The 18,789-nt window shown below is 57.8% G+C and overlaps 2 protein-coding genes across 2 annotated transcripts; both read left to right on the top strand.

Annotated features, from left to right (window-relative positions):
• Positions 1-3,736: 3,736 nt before the first annotated feature.
• On the top strand, positions 3,737-5,145 carry SDF2 (stromal cell derived factor 2; the record flags this gene model as incomplete). The annotated part of the gene is made up of 3 exons (XM_079545292.1): positions 3,737-3,896; positions 3,982-4,178; positions 4,858-5,145. 3 exons carry the CDS (start codon positions 3,737-3,739, stop codon positions 5,143-5,145), a joined length of 645 nt encoding a protein of 214 aa, XP_079401418.1.
• A 939-nt stretch (positions 5,146-6,084) lies between these two features.
• BLTP2 (bridge-like lipid transfer protein family member 2) lies at positions 6,085-18,774 on the top strand (the record flags this gene model as incomplete). Its single annotated transcript, XM_079545291.1, has 39 exons — positions 6,085-6,173; positions 6,924-7,053; positions 7,293-7,339; positions 7,557-7,719; positions 7,807-7,925; positions 8,025-8,085; positions 8,263-8,443; positions 8,584-8,707; positions 9,066-9,190; positions 9,276-9,343; positions 9,437-9,585; positions 9,806-9,924; positions 10,114-10,277; positions 10,404-10,668; positions 10,756-10,961; positions 11,097-12,192; positions 12,709-12,900; positions 12,978-13,180; positions 13,260-13,378; positions 13,454-13,674; positions 13,803-13,993; positions 14,072-14,171; positions 14,245-14,447; positions 14,586-14,880; positions 14,987-15,144; positions 15,241-15,447; positions 15,521-15,620; positions 15,788-15,970; positions 16,104-16,225; positions 16,305-16,460; positions 16,536-16,657; positions 16,737-16,917; positions 16,995-17,081; positions 17,173-17,283; positions 17,358-17,493; positions 17,744-17,868; positions 18,151-18,252; positions 18,327-18,461; positions 18,592-18,774. 39 exons carry the CDS (start codon positions 6,085-6,087, stop codon positions 18,772-18,774), a joined length of 6,738 nt encoding a protein of 2,245 aa, XP_079401417.1.
• Between the last annotated feature and the right edge of the window lie 15 nt (positions 18,775-18,789).

Raw genomic sequence — 18,789 nt, 5'->3', positions numbered from 1 at the left:
TCTTCCACCCTCCCTTTGAGAGAGGCATTCATCTGAAATAACACAGAAGACAGGCAGAGACCTCTTCCCACATGGGTGAAGATATGGACTTCAGATCAGTACTGCTGTTCAGAGGGCTGTTTGTCTGGCTCTAGGGATCCATTCTCACCGAGGATTTCCAGGCTACTCTGCCTGTATCAGGCACTGGATCCACCCTCAGAGCATCCCAGCAGCATCCCCGTTCCTGTAACAACCCCAGGAGAGAGCGGGAGATCGCTGCGGCATGGGAGCAAACACTAAATTACACGAGAACACTAAAAATGCAGGGAAACAGCACCCAGACCTGCATGTTTACCTCTGCAAGAGCAGACAGACTTCTGTGAGTGACTAGCTTTACCCCAGAACACCTCACAGCCAACAGACACTGATCAAGATGGACCAGGGTCAAGGGCAGCACAGTGATGGCAGCAGGAGCAGACACAGAAGTGTCCTGAGCAGTGCTAGGCCTGTGTGCTTACCTGACCTCTGCTTCAGAGGAGGGGTTCCTGCACTTTGCTCAGCTCAAGGGCACAGTGGCAAATTTCCAGAGTCTATAAGCTGCTTTTAACTGGAGGACACAGAGCAGATAGCTCTCTGCTGTCAATACAGGGACCAGAGATCAGGTCAGCAGGGCCAGGCACTGCAGGTACCGCTCTGCTTTGCTAAGGCAGACGGAGCTGAGCATGCTGCAAACCAGATGTTCAAGCACCTGCAAAGCCTTGGTCGCACATCCAGCTATCTGCTGGCTGCTCAGGACTGCAATCAGAAGACTGCAGTGCTGGAGACAGGCACGGTTCTGTACACAAAACACAAGCATTAAGTTTAGAAATGGAAACACACGGCCAGCACCTGCAAAATATCAGAACAGATGACAAAGAGTGCTCCTGTGCCTCGCCATGGCAGCACTGAGGCATTTCCAAGGCAGGGACAGGACTGGCATCAGGAATGGCCCACAGAAGCCTCCCAGCCATAGCAGATGTAGGATGAGGGAAATAGGAAGCATCTCAGCTGTAATTGCAGAACCACAGAGCAGTCTCTTGTGGCGAGACGTGTTTGTTATTCAGCAGACCCAGCCGGACCCTGTTTGTGGACCCAGGAGCAGTCCCAGGATATCAGCATCAAGGCAGAAAACAAGAAAAACTTGCTAACCTAGGCTCAGGCCAGAACTGCATGCACATTTCACAACACAAGCAACAATCCTGACTGCTCCCCATCCTTCATGGGAGCAATTACATCGAGCTCCCGAGCCACACCAATACTATTTTGGGATGGTTGTATGGACAGGGATCATTTTAATCTCTGCCATTTCATGGTTCAACTCACAGATCACCTAGGATCTTTTTTGCTAAACACCTTTGCCAAATTCACCACTGAACAGTTTGGTCCTGTTCTCATGTCTGCATTTCAAAGACAAAATGGGTGGACTGGAGAGGATTCAGAAAGCTCCGTGAGAATACGAAAGCTTGAAAACTGGACTCAAAATTAAAATGTAGTGCCTAAAGAAGCCCAATCCATTCATTCTGTCATTGAGATGTTTGTGACATTAATCCTAGCACAGCAAGAGTACTCCACAGAGTAGGAGACTGCAACAATCTGCTCATTAGGAAAAAGCCAAACCAACTGCAAAGGTGACAAACACACCAATCACAGAATCATAGGGGTTGGAAGGGACCTCTAGAGATCATCGAGACCAACCCCCAAACACCTATATTAAATAAAAATGCCATATTTGAGCCCAAATGCGTGGATTTAACACTGATCACTGAGCAATGACCTCCAGTCTGTGTCTCACTGCAAAACGCAGATGATTGTATCACCATCTTTAATTTGAGACATGTAAAGCCCATGAGAGCGCCCCTGCGGAGCACTGAGGCACTCACACCACAACCAAGCACTCTCACAGGCTCCTCATCAGCTGCAGGCTTCTGCTAAGAGCCACTCCTTGCTGCAAGCACAGACTTCTGCTGAGCCTGCCAGCCCTGCTACAGCACCAGTGACATGTAATGTATTTAGGTTTCACAGCTGTTTTATAAACTATGAAGGTCCGAAGCTAAACCAGATGTTCGCCCCCTCAATGGTTGGTGTGCAATGGAGCAAAACGAGGCATTGCAGTGCGGCGTTCGGCAACTGGAGATGAGCAATGCTGTGACAGAGGAAGGTCAGGAGAGGCACTGCAGCTCAGGCAGTTCCAGTACCTGCTTTGTGAGTCTTATTGCTCCTTGCCAGTCCCACCTCCCTGGTGCTATTGTGCTTCAGAACATCCTGTGGCAATGTGTGCCACGGTCTAATGGTACGTTGTGTGAAAAAGCACTTCCGCCTGTTTATTTTAGACCTGCTGCGTCATAATTTCCTCTAAGAAATAGAAAACTGATGTACCCTGCTTGCTTTCTCTGACCTCTCCACGACTTCACACACTTGTCTCGCATTTCCCACCTGCCTGTGTCCCCCTGGGGTGAGGAAACACGGGCTGAGCTCCCCCCTGCGCGATGGGTGAACCAGAGATGCCTGCAGCACCCGGCACACAAGCTGCCAATGCAGCAGCATGACAAAGTTTCCAGCTTTGCTCTCTGCACCTTTTAAGCAATTCCAAAACACCCATTTTAGACCCTGGTGTGGCACTGAAGCGTTGTTTCAGGAGAAGCCACTGCTAAAACGTTCCCAGCTCCTTCTTCAGCACTGAGAACCGATGCAGAGTCAATCGCTGCAGTATTTGGAGCCTTCATTAAACCCACTGCCACCATGTGAGCGCCCAGCAGCACCTGGGCTCTCTCTGCATCCTCCCACAGCCGTGTTTATCCACCCTAAATAATTCAGTGACAAAATTCAGCGCTTCCTTTCCTTCTCCATAACACCACATCCAGAAAGAGGAACAGATGACTGCGAACCTCCACAATAACCACTCGCCACTGGCAGCACCACGCTCCCCTTACCCTTCACGTGTCACTTTTTCACTGATTATTGATCCCATGGAGGGCTGCTACCCCACAGCCTTTTTTTTTTTGGGGGGGGGAGGGGGGGGGGGGAAATGAAGCAGGGCTGTGTCAGACGTTGATAACCAAACACAGCACTCCATCAGCACGGGACCTGCTCCTGAAGGCCTGGAGCGAGCAGGAACCAAAGAAGAGCACAATAAACCTCTAAGAAATTGAGATCCTCTCCCCCCCCCCAGCCGGCAAGGCAGCACAGCGATGCTTTCCTCCGCTCCCCTCCCGCAATCTCCACGTTTCAGCACAGCCCCACGAGAAGGCCCTGCCACACCTCGCTGCCCCCGTGGGTCGGTGAGGGTCCTCCCCACTCCACAGCCAGCCCACAGCCACGGCCAGCCCTCAGCCGGAGCCCCGCAGCGCTGGGGCGGCTCTGCCTTCACTTCACAACCGAGGACGAGGCGTGGAGGCCCGACCGCACCCCCCCCCACCCGCTGTTCCCCCCGCCCCACGGCGGCTTCCCAGCCGCAGGCAGGCCCCAGAGGAGGCTTCGGAGCCCGGCAACCTGCTGGCCGGAGCCCCCCGCGCCGCTCCCGGCTCACTCCTGCCGTTCAACCCGGCGCGGCCTTACCCGGGGCGCTGAGGGAAAATGGAGGCCTCGGCGGCAGCGGTGGAAGCGAACGAGGAGGGTGGGGGGAGGAGGAGAAGGTGGGGGGGGGGTGGAGCAGACGAGCTGCGATCTCCGGGCGGGCAGAGCGGCGCCACTTCCGTTTCCGGTGGCGGCCGTCGCGGGGATGCGGCGGGGCCCGGTGCCGGTGGTGGCCTTCGTGCTGGCGCTGGGCGCGGCGGCGCGGGGTGGCGGTTCCGGGCCTGTAACGTGCGGTTCGGTGGTGAAGCTGCTCAACGTGCGGCACAACGTTCGGCTGCATTCGCACGATGTGCGCTACGGCTCCGGTAATGGCTTTCGTTCCTCCCCCTCTCGGTATAGCGGGGTCTCGTTGCTGATCCTGAGCCTGATCGCCGTTCTTGTCTCCCGCAGGCAGCGGGCAGCAGTCGGTGACCGGCGTGTCGGCGGCGGATGATGGGAACAGCTACTGGCGGGTGCGAGGCCGCACGGCCGCTGTGTGTGAGCGGGGCCAGCCGGTGCGCTGCGGGCAGGCCATCCGCCTCACGCACCTGGGCACCGGCCGCAACCTGCACAGCCACAACTTCGTCTCCCCGCTCTCTGGCAACCAGGTACCGGCACGGCCCTGCGCCCTGGGAGCAGCCCTCGTGTGCCATACCCCAAATGGGCACATCATGTATCCAGGGTCTGCAGGCTTGGCCTGTTCTCTGGTCCTTCCCAGATCTCCCAGGACATACTGAGACCCTGCTGGGTGCTCCGGTCCCTGCCGGGTCCCTCTTGTTGCTATCGGGTCCCTACTGGCTTTCCACAGTCCCTGCCAGGCCCATACTGGGTCACCCAGGCTCTGTGGTGTCTCACTTGTCGCCATCTGCTCTCTCAAGTCCCTACCAGCCCCATCTAGTCCCCCAGCCAACCCCCATTTGTCACCTCAAGACCTCAGACCTACAAGGTTCTCCCAGGCCAAAACAGGTTCCTGTCAGCCCCGTCTTGTCCCCCAGCTGTTTTTCCCAGTCCTCATTCCCATCCTATCCCTGTCTTGGCCTCTAGGGCCAGCCACACATTCTACCTCCCCCATGTCATGTCATCCCCCACGCAAGGTCAACATCCTGTGGCACCTTTGGGACACCTGCATAGCTCTGTGTTAATGAGATTGCTAACGAATCAGCACTCAAAACTTGCAGCCTGTAAATCTGAGCACCCCCAGAGAGCTGTCCCTTCTCTGTCCCTCTGACACAAAGGTGATACAAAAACCCGAACCCTAAAACTGAGTTGTTTTGTTTTTTCCTCCAGGAGGTGAGCGCCTTTGGGGAGGATGGCGAGGGCGACTACCTGGACGACTGGACAGTGCTGTGCAGTGGGACCTACTGGGCACGGGACAGCGAGGTTCGCTTCCAGCACACCTCCACCGACGTCTTCCTCTCGGTGACGGGCGAGCAGTATGGGCGGCCCATCAACGGGCAGAGGGAGGTGCACGGCATGGCCACCTCCAGCCAGAATAACTACTGGAAGGTGATGGAAGGCATCTTCATGCAGCCCGGAGAGGTCTTCAAAGCGGAGCAGCACCACGTTGAGTTGTGACAGACGGACTGATGCGTTTGGGGCTGCTTGGTGCGGGGGTGGCCCCTGTCTACATGCGGTTGTGACGCGCGCTGGGAAGTGGAGCCCAACATCCTGAATCCAACACAAAGCTGATGGTGGTGTTCTGAATTTGACACTTTGTGTTTGGGATCCAACGCAAAGCAGATCCCAGAATCCTGAATCAACATAAAGCTGATCCCAAATCCAGCACAAAGCTGATCCCAAAATCCTGAATCTAGTACACAGCTCATCCCAACACCTCAAATCCAACATCCCGAATCCAGCATAAAGCTGATCCCAGAATTCCAAATCCAACACCAAAGCTGATGATTCCAGTGTCCTAAATTTGACACTAAGCAGATTCCATCTTCCCACATCCAGCACAAGGTCAACCCCAAGTCCCAGCTCAGACAAGTAGCAGAGCTCAGTGCCCCAAATCCAACAGGAGTCAGATCACAGAACCTCAGATCCAAGCACCCAAAATCCAATGCAAAGCAGATCCCAGCACCCCAAATCCAACACAGAGCAGATCCCAGCATCCCAAATCAGATCCCAAAGTCCCATTTGGACACAGATCCGAGAACCCCCAAATAAATCACATCCCAAAGACCAGCCGGGACTCACAGCAGCTCCTTGCTCCCCAGAGCAGCACCCACACTCGCCAGCTGTAACCTCTGTTTATCTCCTTCTCCCCTGACCCGGTTCGGGGTTCCCTCCTCGCGGATCTGAGCCCCCTCCCCTCCACCCGGCCTCGCTGGGTGGCGATGCGCTTTCCCACCGCGGCGCAGAGAGATGTTATGCCACTCCGAGCCGCTAGGGGGCGCTACCGCCGAAACTCCGGACCGGCCCCGCCCCTCCGCTCCCAACCGTCACTCCGGGCCCGGCAGGCGGCTCTGCCCCCGCTGAGCGGACGGCGGCGGCCGGGCCCTGGGGGCCACCATGCTGCTGCCGCCGAGCCTGCCGCTGCCGCTGCCAGCCGTTCTGCTCGGCCTCGGGCTCGTCTTGCTGCTCGCCGGGCTGCTGGCGCGGTCAGGGCCTGGGGGCGGGTCGCTGGGGCCGGGGGAGGGGCAAGGGAAGAGGTGGTGGGGGGCTGTAGGGGCGGCTGTAGGTCTGGGTGTGGGGGTGTCAGGGGGTGTAAGTGGGGGTGTGGGGTGCAGAGGGGTCTGTAGTTGGGGATGTGGGGTGTAGAGGGGACTGTAGGTGTGGGTATGTTGCATAGAGGGGTCTGTAGGTAGAGGCGTTGGGTGTAGAGGTCTGGATGTGGGGTGTAGGGGGGTCCAAAGGGGTCTCTGAAGGCCCCTAGGGATGGCTGGGGAAGCGCCAGGGTACTGGGGGAGAGGTGTCAGGTTGAAGGAGGTTGGGGTGGAGGCTGACAGGGCATTAGGAGCTTATAGGAGTCAAGGGATCTCGCAGGGATGGACATAGGGTGATGGGGAAGTCAGAATGGATCTCCAACGATATCGGGGGTGTTTGGGCTTTAGGGAGCCCCTGTAGTTCAGGGATGCTGTAGAGCTTGGAGGGAAATGTCAAAGGTGGAGGGTGTTGTGTGAGGGGGATACAGTCAGGTATGGAGGTTTTGTGGTGCTTCCGTCCAGATCTGGGGGGATCTCGTGGGCTGGATGTCGGGAGAAAGGGGGATTTGGAGCACAGGGCTTGGGGTGGAGGCTGAGGGACCCACAGACATGAGGGTCTCTGGGACAGTGCAGGTGGTAGGAAGGGAGAAGATGTGTGGCTCAGGACAGCAGAGGCGGACCCTGTCCCTTTGCATATACCCACAGGTGGCTGGCATGCCGCCTGGCCATCACCTGGTGCCGGCAGAAGCTGCAGGCAGAGCTGAAGATTGGCTCCTTCGGCTTCTTCTGGGCACAGAACATCAGCCTCAAGTTCCAGCAGGAGCAGCAGACAGTGGTGGGTACCTGTGGAGGAGTCACAACTGGGTGAAAATGGGATGGATGCAGTCCTTTTCAGGCTGGCAGCAAGTCTCTGCAGCCAAGCTGCTGTCACACAGCCCCAGGCCTGCAGCCCTTTCTCCCTTGGCCGAATGCAGGGGTTTGTGAGAGCTCCCCACATCATGTTGGGCAACGGGAGTGTAACGAAAGCGTGGGGGTGAGCTAATTTTTCACTCACCTGCTTTTATGTTCTTGCAGGAAATTGACAACATCTGGATCTCCAGTAAACTGAGCCGTGAGCTCCCGTATGTACCCATGCCCCAGCTCCTTCTCTGCTCTCCTGAGGGGGGTCTGTCTCACCTCTGGTCCTGCTGACTGCCTCTGCACCTTTCTGTGCTGCCCATTTCCCACGGCCTACTCTGCAGGAGTGAATCATTCTCCTTTGGGTGTCTCGTAGAGGCACCCCTGGGGCTGGATGTGTGGGCCCTTGTAAAGGGGTTGCTTGTGCTGGTTCTCCTGCAGACGCTACTTTGAGCTGTGTTTTGGTGAAGTGCGAATCCGCACAGATCTGCTGAAGAGCCATGGGCTCCAGCCATCCTTCCCTGAGGCTCCCAAAGAAGCTGATGATGGCAAGAACAAAGCAGACCTGGCCCTTAAATCATCCTTGCTGCGGCTCCTTAGCCAGGTGAGCTCTGGCTCCATGAGAGGGTGTTGCAGGCTGTGCTGCTGTTGCATAGCTCTCTCATAGTACGGTGGTACTGCCTTCCACCAGCTCTTTTCCATCCACATGGACTCCATCAACATCATGGTTCTACATGTGGCCACCTCAGAGTCTCTCTGGCACATCCAGGCCAGCAAGACACGTCTTCTCCTCAATGGTGATGGGAAGAGGTAATGCTGTGTTCATGCCATTTATCCCACCAAAAAAGGGAAGGAAGGGGCCTGGTTTTGCAGGGCCTTCAGCCTCAGTCTTCTCTCTGCTCTCCCCAGCCTGAAGTGTGAGGTGAACCTGACGAAGGTCAGCAGCAAAGTGCTGCGGAGCAGCCAGCAGGTGAGTACTGGGGAAGGGAGAAATTCAGTGGGCCTGGGCACCAGTGTTGAGGCTGGATGATGCTGAATGTCCTGCAAGGCTCTCAGCTCCATGCTGCGCCCAGTGCATTGTCTGCAGCCTCCATCAGCAGGGAGCTGGGTGACTCCCGGTGTATTCGTTGCCCATGTCCCTACACAGGATGACACATGCCTGGCAGAGCTGGCCCTGGCACTCTCCATCTCACTGGAGATCAGCAGCAAGCAGCGACTGGTGGGCGTCACGCTGGGTGTCCGGACCCTGCAGGCAGAGCTGCACGAGGGGCTTTTCTGCAGCCCTCTGTTGCACCGTGTGACAGCCAGAGCCCCTCAGCCTAGCCCAGGTCAGGGACAGGAACATGGCTGGCAGTCCCCTCACTTCCACTGCAGCCAGAGGGATTTGGCTGTGCTATCACTGCTTCCCAGTGCAGGGAGTGGGAGTCTGGGCAAGAGCCTTTCCATGACTTTGTGTTTCTTGCTCCAGACTCAGCAGAGTCCCTGAAATCCCCGTCCCTGCTGAGCAGGGACACACTGCAGCTCATCCCCAGGAGGATGGAGGTGAAGCTGGAGAGCACCAGCGTGGTGCTGTCTATGAACAGCCAGAAGAGGTAAGGAGATGGTTGTACTAGCCATGATCAGTGCAGGGGACGTGGTCCTGGGAATAGCTGTGCCACTTTCTGCTTGTCCTTTGCTCTGCCTAACTGCAGAGAGAAAATCCCAGGGGGAAGGACTGAGAGCAGTCTGGGGCTGTGGGCTCTTGGGGAAGAAAGTAGGCAGGGAATCTGGTTCTCCAGCACGATAGCGTGAGGGGATATTCTGCTGGTGTAATGCTGGGGTAGTGTTGGGCTGGGCTGTAGCTGCAGTCTGGGCTGTGCTTTGTGCATAGTCAGCTGGGATAGGAGATGTAGGAGATTGAGGTCGTGATGGTGCAGATCTCTCCTGGCAGTGACCCTCTGCTTCTCCTAGGCACCTCACCTGGAGCCTGAAGCTGCTGCAGTTTCTATATCAGCGTGAAGAGGAGCAGATCCCACTGCGCAACTTCACACCCACCTCAGATCTGGACCAAATGAGTGTAGACCTCCATCTGGAGGGCAAGTAGCCAGGAGAGAACCTATGGTGCGAGGCTGCTGCCACTTCTGTCCAGCACCCCTCACTTTTGCTCCTCTCCCTCCCCAGATGGCCTTCTCCTGTCCCAGAGCCGCCAGCGCATTGTGTGCCTCAACTCCCTGAAGACCAGCGTGCAGGTGAGCAGATGCTGGACGTGCTCCTGTCCCCTGGAGGGGCTGATTTGACTCCAGGCATGAGCTTGCTGCCACCCTGTGCTCTCCCTGCCCTAGGTCACAGCCATTGACCTCTCAGCTGCTGTGCTACTCAACACCTGCATCATCCACTACCGCCACCAAGAGTTTTCGCACTGGCTGGGCCTGTTGACACAGGAACACAGGCAGCATTCGGCACCTGTCCCCAGCCAAGGGCACAAGGGAAGGTAAACTCAGCTTCAGCTGCTGGTTTTGCAGCTTGTTCCCTCTTAGCTGCTGCTTTCTGGCAGGGTGCCTGGGCATACAGCGCCTTCTCTGCCCTGCGCACAGCCTATGGGTCAGGGAGGCTGATGTGGAGGGTGAACCCTACAGGGAGGGTGTCCCTTGGAGCCTGTTCCTTGGCACACAGGACCCCTGTAATGCCCCATCCCTTCTTGTCCTCTATAGGAACTATCCCCAAATCATAGCACCCGTCATACTGAGTGCCTCGCTGTCCAATGTCAATGTGTCGGTGCAACTGGGGGATACTCCACCCTTTGCCTTGGGCTTCAACTCCATCTCTGCAGGTAAGGGTTGGCTCCAGGGTGCTTGCTGAGCTCTTCTTGTTGGGTTGGTGGAGAAGTACTGGGGATGATCATCATCCTGAGCCTATGGCATGGGAAGAGGGAAAACTTTACTGTGTCTGAGTTGTCTGTCTGGGGGCTGCCAAGCAGGCAGCAGCAAGCCCTGCCTGTACTCACCTTCTGTGCCTGCAGACTACCAGCACCTGCGTCCCCAGAGCGTGCACCAGCGAGTCGTGCTGGTTGTGGACCACCTTTGCTGGCGTGTGGGCAATGACTCACACATCCAGCGTGCCCCCCACCCCCCCAACATGCACGTGTGGGGAGAAGCCCTCATCCTTGACTCCTTCAACCTGCAGGTGAGTGGCGAGCTGAGGGGTGGCTTTGAGGGGGGAGGATGCTGCCTATCCACAGCTCCAGACAAGACACATAGTGGCATGGGGGCATCCTACATATGGAGAGTGATCAGCCTGTTTGTCCTGCAGGGCAGCTACAACCAGCCCTTGGGCATGTCCAGTGCCCAGTCAGACACACTCTTTTTGGACTGCACCATCCGGGGGCTACAAGTGGAGTCATCAGACACCTGCACCGAGTGCCTGGCCAGGGTCCTGTCCCTATTCTGCCCACAGCCCAGTGGAGCTGAGCTTGCTGAGCAACCATCTTCTGCCCAGAGTGAGCCCTGGATACTGCTCTGGAAGGTAGATCTGAAGGTGGAGGATGTAAATCTTTTCACACTCTCGGCAGTGGTGGGTAAGTGCAGTTGTGGCATCCAGAGCAATTCCAGATTACTGTCCTGGAACAGCCTCACTGTTACAGCCTGGCATACTGTTCCTCTAGGTGCCCTGGAGCTGCGGCTGGACACGTTGACTGTCCTGGGGAGCGCTGAGAGCTGCACAGTCAGTGCCCAGGGCATGGTGCTGGCCTTGGTGAAGAGCATTACGGAGAAGATGCAGCCGTGCTGCAAAGCTCCCGCCATCCCCAACCCTGTAGCCAACCTCTCCATGCTCTCCATCACCTACCACAGCAGCATCCGCTCCCTGGAGGTAGGATGTGGGCCTTGAGCCTCTGTTTTATCCTATACTGGCATGCATAGGGCAGCGAGAGGGCTGGCCGGCCTTGAAAGATGATGGAGAGCAGGACATGGCAGTGATTTGTTGCTTGCTCTCTCCCCGCTGTAGGTGCAGTGCGGTGAGGGGCTGGCGGTGCTGTGGAGCCCACCTGACCACATGCACCTGTACCATCACACTCTGGCCACCCTGCAGTGCCTCGAAGCCTTGAGGAGTGCCCTCAGCCACGGGACACCTCCCTCCCTATCCCCAGAGAGCCCAGCGTCCCCCATGGTCAGCCCTCCTGAGACATTAGAACTCCTCCAGGCAGACGGGGCTCCTCCCAAAAGACTCCTATCTCTGTCGCTGGAGCTGAGCTCTGCCAAGGTCACCGCCTTTGTTTCTGAGGCCAACTACATCAGCCTGGCTGCCGAACGGACCTCTGTGAGCTGGCACGGCGGTGCTCTGCACGGCTACTGCCCTGAGCTGGCAGCCGGCTTTGATGGACACAGCATCTTCAGCTTCAAGGAGGTGGAGGTGAAGCTGCTGCCAGAACTGGAGGAGGTCATCTTGCACCGCTGCGCCTTCCCCACCCTGCACACACTCCGTAACCGCGGCTGGGCCTTCTCCTTCGCCAGCGTGACCATTGAGTTCCCCTACCAGTACGACTTCTCCCGCACGCTGGACGCGGCCGTGGGTGTGCAGAAATGGTTGAAGGGTTTGCACCGGCGTGGGCACCCTGCCGGCACGGCTCTGCCTCCCGACCTCCTGCTCAAAGTGACACACTTCTCCTGCGTCTTCCTGGACGACGTCTTCGAGGTCAAGTTACGGGACAATTACGAGCTGATGAAGGATGAGAGCAAAGAAAGTGCCAAGCGTTTGCAGCTGCTGGATGCCAAAGTGGCTGCGCTGCGCAAACAGCACGGCGAGCTGCTGCCTGCCCGCAAGATCGAGGAGCTCTATGCCTCGCTGGAGAAGAAGAACATTGAGATCTACATCCAGCGCTCGCGGCGTCTCTACGCCAACACACCCATGCGGAGGGCTCTCCTCACCTGGACCTTGGCCCACCTGGAGCTGGTGGCCATGGCTGACGAGTCTTTCCACGGCACGGAGCGCGTCGTGGAGCAGATGAGGGACATCGACAGCGTCAGCCCGTTCCCCTCCGAGGGGCTGGAGATGGTCACCCAGTGGTGCCGCATGATGAAAGGCAGCGTCAGCAGCTTCTTCGGTGAGTGATCTTGCGTGTCCTTAGAGGACACTTAGATGACAGGACAAGGGGAAACGGCCGGAAACTGCAGCATAGGAAGTTCCACACAAATGTGCACAGGAACTTCTTTACGGTGAGGGTGACGGAGCACTGGAACAGGCTGCCCAGGGAGGTGGTGGAGTCTCCTTCTCTGGAGATGTTCAAGACCTGCCTGGATGCCGACCCGTGCGACCTGGTGTAGGGAACCTGCTTTGGCAGGGGGGTTGGACTTGATGAGCTCTGGAGGTCCCTTCCAACCCCTACGATTCTGTGATTCTGTGACAGCACAGTGTCTGCACAGTCCTGGGCTTTTAGGATGGACCTACTGGCTCTGCATGGTGTGTGGCCAAAGAATAGAAAATGATTTTCAAAGATACGAGGGAATGGAAATGCAGAAAAGGCACAGCGGTGTGGTGGCTGATGCTGTGGCCTAGACTGAGGGGATCAGAGCCTTTGTCCTTTGCTGCCTCATCCACCAGCCCTTGCTCTGCCCCGCAGTGCGGATCCGTGACTACCCACGCTACCTCTTTGAGATCCGGAACTGGCAGCTCTCAGGCCGGCTGATCGGAGCTGAGCAGTGTGGCCAGGCCTGCTCCCGGCGTCGCCAGGTCCTGAAGCTGGGGCTGCCCTGGGGGGATGCGATGGTGGAGAGGAACATGCCTCCCCTAAAGTTCTACCACGACTTCCACTGTAAGAAGCAGGGGGGCCGGGGGGGCTCTGCTGGGGTGGGGAAAGGCAAAGGGCTGAGCCGATCCCTGTGTCCCCAGCTGAGATCTCCCAGTTCACCATTGTGTGGGGGCCCTGCTGGGACCCAGCCTGGACCCTGATCAGCCAGTGTGTGGATCTGCTCACCAAGCCCACAGAAGACCCCAGTGCCCCGTTGCCTTGGTGGGACAAGAGCCGCCTTCTTTTCCACGGGGACTGGCACATGGACATCGAGCAGGCCAACCTGCACCAGCTGGCCACTGAGGTGAGTGCTGCTGGGGTTGGGAACAGATATGGGGGGGGGGGGCATCTCACACCTTCATCTTCCCACGCTTTGTCTGCAGGACCCCTACAACACCACGGAGAACATGCACTGGGAGTGGAGCCACCTCTCCTTCCATTGGAAGCCTGGGCAGTTTGTCTTCAAGGGCAGCCTAGACATCAATGTCCGGACAGCTTCCAAGTGAGCGTGGGCCCTGTAGTGTGGGGGCTGCGAATGGTGCCAGGGGGGTAACTGGGGACCTCTTTCCCCTTTCAGATATGATGACTGCTGCTTCCTGCACCTGCCCGACCTGTGCATGACGCTGGACATGCAGTGGCTGTGCCACGGGAACCCCCACGACCACCATGGTGTGGTGCTGCGCTCCCCTGAGTTCCTACCCGAGGTGCCAGTGGGGCAGCAGTACGACTCCTACCGTGCCTTCCGCTCTGAGAACCTCAACCTCTCCATCCGGATGGACCTGACACGGCCCAGTGAGGGTGGGTGACAGCACCCCAGGGATCCCTCCAGGGCAGAGGGGATGGTTTTACTGATCCTTATCAGTCCTTCATTGGATGCTCTTGCGTCCTTGCCTCGTGGCACTGGCTGATGGTGGGTGTATTCTCAGAGCACTCCCAGCCCCGGATCCTGCTCTACAGCAGCACGCTCCGCTGGATGCAGAATTTCTGGGCCACGTGGACCAGCGTGACGCGACCCATCTGCCGTGGGAAGCTCTTCAACAACATGAAGCCCAGTAAGAAGAAGTTGGGGCAGCATTACAAGCAGCTGTCTTACACTGCGCTCTTCCCCCAGCTGCAGGCAAGTCTTGGGGATTGGTTGCTGGTGTTATCTCCCTCTCTGTCCAGCTCTCAGCACCTGCTGTCTGCTCCCTTACAGGTACATTACTGGGCCTCCTTTGCCCAGCAGCGAGGGATCCAGGTGGAGTGCTGCCAGGGGCACATCTTCACTCGTGGCACGCAGCGGCTGATCCCACAAGGTGAGTTGGGGCGCTGCTGGCAGTGCCTCTGGGCAGGGTGGGGACCTGGCTGATGCCTTTCCCTGTTCTCCAGCCGGCACGGTGATGCGACGCCTCATTTCTGAGTGGAGCATCACACAGATGGTGAGTGATCTGAGCCAGGTCACTGTGCACCTCATGGCCTCCACCTGCGACGAGAACGCTGACCACCGTCTGGATACCCTGGTGAAGAAAACTCACCTGCTGAGCCTGTCTTCCCTCACGTACCAACGGCACAGCAACCGCACAGCTGAGGAGGTACTGCTGGATAAACTGAGCTGTGCTGGCCTGGTGGCATCCCCCTGGAATAAGGGGATCTTCATCTTTGGGCACAGTGCGGGAGGGCAGAGGCCGGTTGTGGCTTTACTGTGCTGAGGCTCTGACCTTTGTGCCCAGGAGCTGCCCCTGCGGGATGGGGACGATGGTTTCCATACACACCAGCTGCACCTGGTGGACCTGCGAGCATCCTGGACCACCACAAACCGAGACATTGCCTTTGGTCTGTATGATGGCTACAAGAAAGCGGCTGTGCTCAAGCGCAATCTGTCCACCGAGGCTCTGAAGGGGTTGAAGATTGACACACAGCTGCAGGCCAAGAAGCTGAAGCGAGGCCCCCTCTCTGCTCACTCTGTCCCTGCCAAAGTGACTGCTCCCATCACCAGCGGCCGTCCTGAGAGAGCTTCCTCTGGAGGTGTGTGTGGCTGTACGAGCTTGGCAGCACGTGCTAGCCTAGAGCTTCTCCAGCCTTCATATCCTCAACCTTGCACTGATTTTTTTGTTCTTTTCTCCTTCCCTAGGAGCCTACATGTTGCAGAAGCTCATTGAGGAGACAGATAAGTTTGTGGTCTTCACAGAGGAGGAATCAGGAGCAAGTGAGCAACTGTGTGGCATCGCCGCCTGCCAGACTGATGACATCTACAACCGCAACTGCCTCATTGAGCTGGTCAACTGCCAGGTACCAACCCCTGGCCAGCCTCTGCTCCCCTGGCCTTGTGATCAGAGGGGCCATGGCTGGTCTTGACACCCTAGGGTCTCTTTTTTAATTCCACAGATGGTGCTGCGTGGTGCGGAGACAGAGGGCTGTGTGATTGTGTCTGCTGCAAAGGCTCAACTGCTGCAGTGCCAGCACCACCCTGCCTGGTATGGGGACACACTGAAGCAGAAGACATCTTGGACGTGCTTGCTGGATGGCATGCAGTACTTTGCCACAACAGAAAGCAGCCCCACAGAGAGGGAGCATGGGCAGCTCTGGCTAGAGGTGAGAGACTGGGGTTGCACATGGTGGATGAGCTGCAAGAAGGACAGCCACCAATGCATCTTTGCCTTCCTAGGTGAAAAATATTGAGGAGCATCGGCAGCGGAGCCTGGACTCAGTGCAGGAGCTGATGGAGAGTGGGCAGGCAGTGGGTGGCATGGTCAGCACCACCACAGGTACGGCTTGGGGAGCTGGGCACCACATTACCCGACTCTGCTTGCATGTGACCCTGAGGTTGGCAAAGCTGAGATGGCTCCAAGAGCAGAGCCAGCTCCAAACCCTGTGCTTGAGAGGTCTCTGGTGTGGCCTTCTGACTTCGGTTCCCCTTCCTGTCTGTCCCCAGACTGGAACCAGCCCTCAGAAGCCCAGCAGACCCAGCAGGTGCAGAGGATCATCTCTCGCTGCAGCTGCAGGATGTACTATATCAGCTACAGCCATGACATTGACCCTGAGCTGGCCACACAGATAAAGCCCCCCGAGACTCCTGCTAACCAGGAGAAGGAGGATCTGCTAAAGAAGCAGGAGGGTGGGTACATGCACACGGTGTGTCTCAGCAGAGCTTTGGGCTGACCCACAAGTGTCTACTGAGCCCAGGGGTGATCTATCTTGTACCTGCTGAGATCAGAAGGGCCCCACGTGTCCTTCTTGTGTCCCTATAGGAGCTGTGGACACATTCACACTCATCCACCACGACCTGGAGATCTCCACAAACCCTGCACAGTATGCAATGATCCTTGACATAGTTAACAACCTGCTGCTGCACGTGGAGCCCAAACGCAAGGTACTCAAAGAGCTGCAAGTCCCCTTGTCACGTGCCTGCATCCAGGGCACCCCTTCACTTCCCCTATCCTTGTGGCTAGGAGCACAGTGAGAAGAAGCAGCGGGTGCGCTTCCAGTTGGAAATCTCCAGCAACCCTGAGGAGCAGCGCAGCAGTATCCTACACCTGCAGGAAGCTGTGAGGCAGCACGTCGCACAGATTCGGCAGCTGGAGAAGCAGATGTACTCCAACGTGAAGGTGAGCCCATGTTCAGGGTAGGACTTGGAATCCCTGCCTTGGGATGGAGGGTGCTGAGGGCTGTCTGTCTTCCAGTCCCTGCAGGATGACAGCAAAAACGAGAGCCTGCTCGACCTCAACCACAAGCTACAGCAGCAGCTGAGCCAGGAGAAAGCTGACCTGCAGCTGGAGAGCGAGGAGCTGAACATCCTGATCAGGTATGGGCCATCGCTGGCTTCCACAGTGTTGTTCTCTCCCTAGGGCTCCCCTGTCCCAGCATTTCCCTATCTGCTGCAGGTGCTTCAAGGACTTCCAGCTGCAGCGAGCCAACAAGATGGAGCTGCGAAAGCAGCCGGAAGACGTGAGCGTGGCACGGCGGACTGAGTTCTACTTTGCCCAGGCGCGCTGGCGCCTGACGGAGGAGGATGGGCAGCTGGGCATAGCTGAGCTGGAGCTGCAGCGCTTCCTCTACAGCAAGGTACTGAGCTGGCTGGTGGCTCTGCAGCCCCTGTGCGTGGGCCTGGAGGTGTGGGGTTAATGATTCCGTGTGCGCAGGTCAACAAGTCTGATGACACTGCTGAGCATCTGCTGGAGCTGGGCTGGGTCACGATGAACAACCTCCTGCCCAACGCTGTGTACAAGGCAAGGGGAGCAGCTCTGCTTGCTTGGGGACCTTTTGGTGACCTGGCCCTGTGGCTGTCCTCACTCCAGTCGCCCACTTTCCTCCCTGCAGGTGGTGCTGCGTCCCCAGAGCTCCTGCCAGTCCGGCCGCCAGCTGGCACTGAGGATCTTCAGCAAAGTCCGGCCGCCTGTGGGAGGCATCTCCATCAAGGAGCACTTTGAGGTGCTGGGGCTGTGCTGGGAGGTGCAGGGCGTGGGCAGAGTTCACCCAGCTCTGACACATCTGTCTCCCTGCAGGTGAACGTGGTCCCACTCACCATCCAGCTCACCCACCAGTTCTTCCATAGGATGATGGGTTTCTTCTTCCCCGGACGCAACGTGGAGGAGGAGGAGGTGGGGGATGAGGAAGACAAGTCCAAGCTGGTGACAACGGGTGAGTGGGGTGGGAGAGGTGTGGCAGTGTTTGATCACCCTCCTGCCACCCGAGCGACTTCCCTGAGCAGCTCTGGCTGCGTGTCTGGATGGTTTTGGGGAGCTGCTGGTGGAATATGTTGAAGAACAGGAACCTGGGGTCTCTTGGGTGGGGAGGGGGCTATTGGGGACAGCAACAAAGCCAGAGGGAATCTGGGTCATGTCTGATCCCCAGCTGGACCTCAACCACTGCCTCCTTCTGCCCTCCCAAGGGATACCTGTGGTGAAGCCACGGCAGCTGATTGGGGCTGATGACTCGCTGGGCCCAGGGAAGGGGGTCACTCAGGGACTGAATCGCACCTCAGGGGTCAGGAGATCATTCCGAAAAGCACCCGAGGTACGTGCTGCCCTGTGGGGGGAGTAGGGAGAGCCCTGCTGTGGTTGCAGTGTCTTGGCCTCGCTTCCTTTTTATCCCCTGCTCCCTCCCACCGTGTGCATGTACATCCTTCACATCCCTACGCTGCACCTTGCTATGACTCCTGCAACATACCCAATGCCACAGCAGCTCCCGCTGCTCCCCGGTGAAGCAATGCTGTGGCCCAGTGCCCGGCTGTCCCCTCCCCACTGCTTCCTGGCTCTGTCCCCTGTCCTCACCTTCTGCTCGCATCTCTGTCCCCAGCATCCCGTGGATGACATCGACAAGATGAAGGAGCGCGCGGCCATGAACAACTCCTTCATCTACATCAAGATCCCGCAGGTGCCACTGTGTGTCAGCTACAAGGTGAGTGGCCAGCGGGATGTGGGAGCACGGCGGGCAGTGTGCCACTCTGCCTCACCGCCCTTTCCCCTGCTCAGGGCGAGAAGAACAGCGTGGACTGGGGTGACCTGAACCTGGTGCTGCCTTGCCTGGAGTACCACAACAATACCTGGACGTGGCTGGACTTTGCCATGGCGGTAAAGAGGGACAGCCGCAAAGCCTTGGTGGCACAGGTACATGGGGACGGCGCTGTCCCCCTTCCCTCTATGGGGGCAAAGCCTCTATGGGGACAGGCTTGCCCCAGCGTGAAGCCGAGGGTGCTGCGTGCAGCCCCACGGTGCTGAGCCCTCGCTCCTGGTGCAGGTGATCAAAGAGAAGCTGCGCCTGAAGCCTGCAGCGGGTGCTGAGACACGGGGGAAGCTGGAGAACAAATCAGATGGGACCATCCAGCAGCAGGAGGAGGACGAGAAGGCACGTCTGCTCATCGGGCTGAGCGTGGGCGAGAAGAACCCCAGCAAGAAGTCCATCTTTGGCAGGCGCAAATGATGGCAGCACCCGGCA

This window comes from Tetrao urogallus (genome assembly GCF_951394365.1).
Source record: "Tetrao urogallus genome assembly, chromosome: 20".
Taxonomy (NCBI): domain Eukaryota; kingdom Metazoa; phylum Chordata; class Aves; order Galliformes; family Phasianidae; genus Tetrao; species Tetrao urogallus.
The sequence above is the reverse complement of the archived record's forward strand: the minus strand, read 5'-3'. Positions and strand labels throughout refer to the sequence as shown.